This window comes from Pyrus communis, chromosome 16, assembly GCF_041283825.1.
Source record: "Pyrus communis isolate YQ-2024b chromosome 16, ASM4128382v1, whole genome shotgun sequence".
NCBI classification, from domain to species: Eukaryota; Viridiplantae; Streptophyta; class Magnoliopsida; order Rosales; family Rosaceae; genus Pyrus; species Pyrus communis.
Window position 1 is genome coordinate 18310403 of NC_142580.1, and position 3089 is coordinate 18313491.

General features: G+C 33.7%; 1 protein-coding gene across 1 annotated transcript; it reads right to left on the minus strand.

Annotated features, from left to right (window-relative positions):
• Positions 1 to 1162: 1162 nt before the first annotated feature.
• Positions 1163 to 1842, minus strand: LOC137730577 (uncharacterized). The gene has a single exon (XM_068469561.2). It carries the CDS (start codon positions 1632 to 1634, stop codon positions 1431 to 1433), a length of 204 nt encoding a protein of 67 aa, XP_068325662.2. The 5' UTR covers positions 1635 to 1842; the 3' UTR covers positions 1163 to 1430.
• Positions 1843 to 3089: the final 1247 nt, after the last annotated feature.

Below are 3089 nucleotides of genomic sequence, written 5' to 3' on the forward strand. Positions count from 1 at the left end.
ATGGATGCTATATACAATAATAGTTGTGGTTATTTATGAAATAAATTTTTATATTAGTGAAATTTACTACCCCTGCATGAAGAGGCATTATTATGGCACCTCAATCCTTGAATGGGGAAAATCAACTTGGCAAAGGCAAGAATTTTGTACTATTAGATGATTTTTTTTTTTTTTTAAATCTTAATTTTTGTTAATTAGGTTGACCCCCTTTAGTAGATTTTATGGCACAGCCACTGCTCAAGGTTCTCTATAAAATCAACATTTGCGCATTAAAAGACACTTTAAAAAAATCATAGACGAATTAAAACCACATTATCGTTAGCCTATTGTGAGGTTAAGTTCACCCTTTATCCCTTAGTATAGATAATACTGTTTATTCAAAAAGAAAAAAGTGTCATTCTATAATTCTCCCGAATGTACAACTTTTTTCACTTACATCTTATATATATAGCAGATAATGTCTTTTTCAGAGCTTTAACAACTCCCTCAGACAATTGTCGACAAACTCAATAACCGGGTTACAGATTACAGAAGACAATGTATGGGTTGGCTATACGTACATTTTCAGCCACACTTTGTCTAAATTTCATTTTAAAAAACCAAGACAATATTAATAAACAAACAAAAGTAATCCGTATATCTTGTACTAAAGTCTAACGTTTATCGTAAATATTAACCTAGAGAAATGTAGATGTGTTATTTCCTATAAAAAAATTGGCAATCGAAGGTGTCTAGACATTTCCTGATGAAATATATTTTCTGCACAAAAAAGTTGGTCGCCATTAAAAAAAAAAGAAATGAGTTGGTGGTGGATAGAAGGTTCGAAACCCCCATGTTTTGATATTGGTAAAATTTAAAAACAATGTGGGACTTATAAGCTAACCTGCAATGAAGCAAAGAAACACATAGAGCCAATGATTAATGTTCGTAAAATATAATCAGAATTTCGTGAGTATAAGTGATATTACTACATTATATTATAAGTTATAGAGAGAAAAAGTTTGAACTCGAGACGAAAATTGTAATCACCAAGTAATCCACTACTTGCATAATTCTAAATGTCAAACAAATAATGCTACACTGATGATTAGTGATTTCCTGTAAACAAGTAATTATAAATTTAAACCGGTCAATAAATTACCAAAAAAACAGACACAAGACATTCCAACCAATCAATAATTAGATTTAACAGCAGCAGATCGCATGTCATTGTCATTAGCAATTCGACATTCGAATTAAGAACCATCTAACAATCATTTGTACAACAAAAGCCCCAGCTGGTTCCTGAATCCCATTAATAATTGTACTCAAAACTAAAATAGCAGAGAGAGAGAGAGAGAGAGAGAGAGAGAGAGAGAATCACAAATCTAGCTACGATTTCTTGGGTCTCTGGTAGTAGTTATATAATTATACATAGTTGTTGGTGTTGTCTAGTAGTACAGGACCAAGCGCCTGGAGCAGAGAGTACAGAAGTACTTCCTCTTGATCTTGAAGCACAAGGGCAGAAAGCAAAGCTTCCGCTGAGCTTCGACATCCACCGCCTGCACTTTGCCTCCGCAGTACGGGCATGCTCCAGGAGCTTGCTGCCTCCCCAGCTCCTTCTCCTCCGCGTCGCACACGTACACCAGCCACATTTTTTTGTCCTGGGATTTAACTCCTCTGGTTCTCTGGGATTTTGTTGAGATGGGTGTTATGGGGAAGCTGGGTTTTGATAGAGCGCTCTTGGATGGGGGTTTTGGGGGGGTTGGTGACTTGGAGTTGGACAACTCAATGTGAAATTAATAAAAAGAAACTGAAGCCTGTCAGACTGTCAGACTGTCAGACTATTAGTGACTACTTAAAGGGAAGGCGAGAGAGAAGAGGTTGAGGAGAGGAATATGGAATTGGATCCTCTCCTGAGCAGGAGATCAGATCCTTCTATCCACTAACATGGATCTTTAGATTTTGATCCAACGGCTATAATTATTATAATTTTTAGAGAACTTCCTGTTTGTAGCCATTGGATCAAAATCTAATGACCCATGTTAGTAGGTAAGGAGAATCCTGATCTCCTGTTCAGGAAATGATCCAATTCCGAGGAATATACCCCACATATATTGGCTTGGGTTTTTTTTTTTTTTTTTTGAATAACCCATATTATTTTTATTAGGGGATGATGTGTACCTAATCTTATAATAGATTAGAAATAATGTGATTCAAATTCGCTTTTGATAATAATCGAACCTAAGAGCTCTCACTTACAAGTAAAAAGGAATACCACTCAATCGTAGTACTAAGTGACATTAACTATGAGTTATATATTTATTTTTTAGGATAGCTCACATAAGGAGTAAATATAATACGAAAATCGGGAAAACTTGATATAAATTCGTCATTTATTAATTTCTTCTTCTTGCAATTAAAGAGATACTATTAAAAGTAGTACGGGTGACTATAAAATATTGCTTTATGAATGATGTTATTATGTGTTACTAGAAACTTGATCATGATAACAGGCAGTCTGACAAACTTAAGACAAAAATATGATCACACTTGTATGTGGTTATGTAATTTTTCTGAAAAACTACATGAAAAACATATTTTGATAAGTATGTATAGTTTTAAAAATCCGTCAAGGATATTTTCCTATAAAATCTTTTTTTGCTTTGTATTAACCAGCTACGTTGTTCCTGCAAGGGCTCCAGGTCCGGACAACTTTTTTTTAGGAAGTTTCAACGAATCACTCCTGTTATTGTTCATTTTTAACGAAAAACTACATTTTTACCTTTCTCTGATACTATTTATTACATCTTTATTTGTCATTTTTCATTAAGACTAAAGTTTTTTTGAACTTTTCGTTAGTTTTTTTTTTTTAATTTTTTTTTTAATTTTTTTTTATATTCTTTTTATCCTTCTTGTTGGGATATTGCTGGTTTGTATGTTATTGCTCTTGTGCAAGATTTTTTAAGCGTGGTTGGTTGTACTCGAATGCTAATTGCAATTCTGTGAATCTTAGCCCTAAAATGGAAACGGCAGACAATATTACACAGTATTGCCTAATTGCTCTTGCTTACGTATTGTTTAAAATTATTCCTAAGATTCTTGCTGAT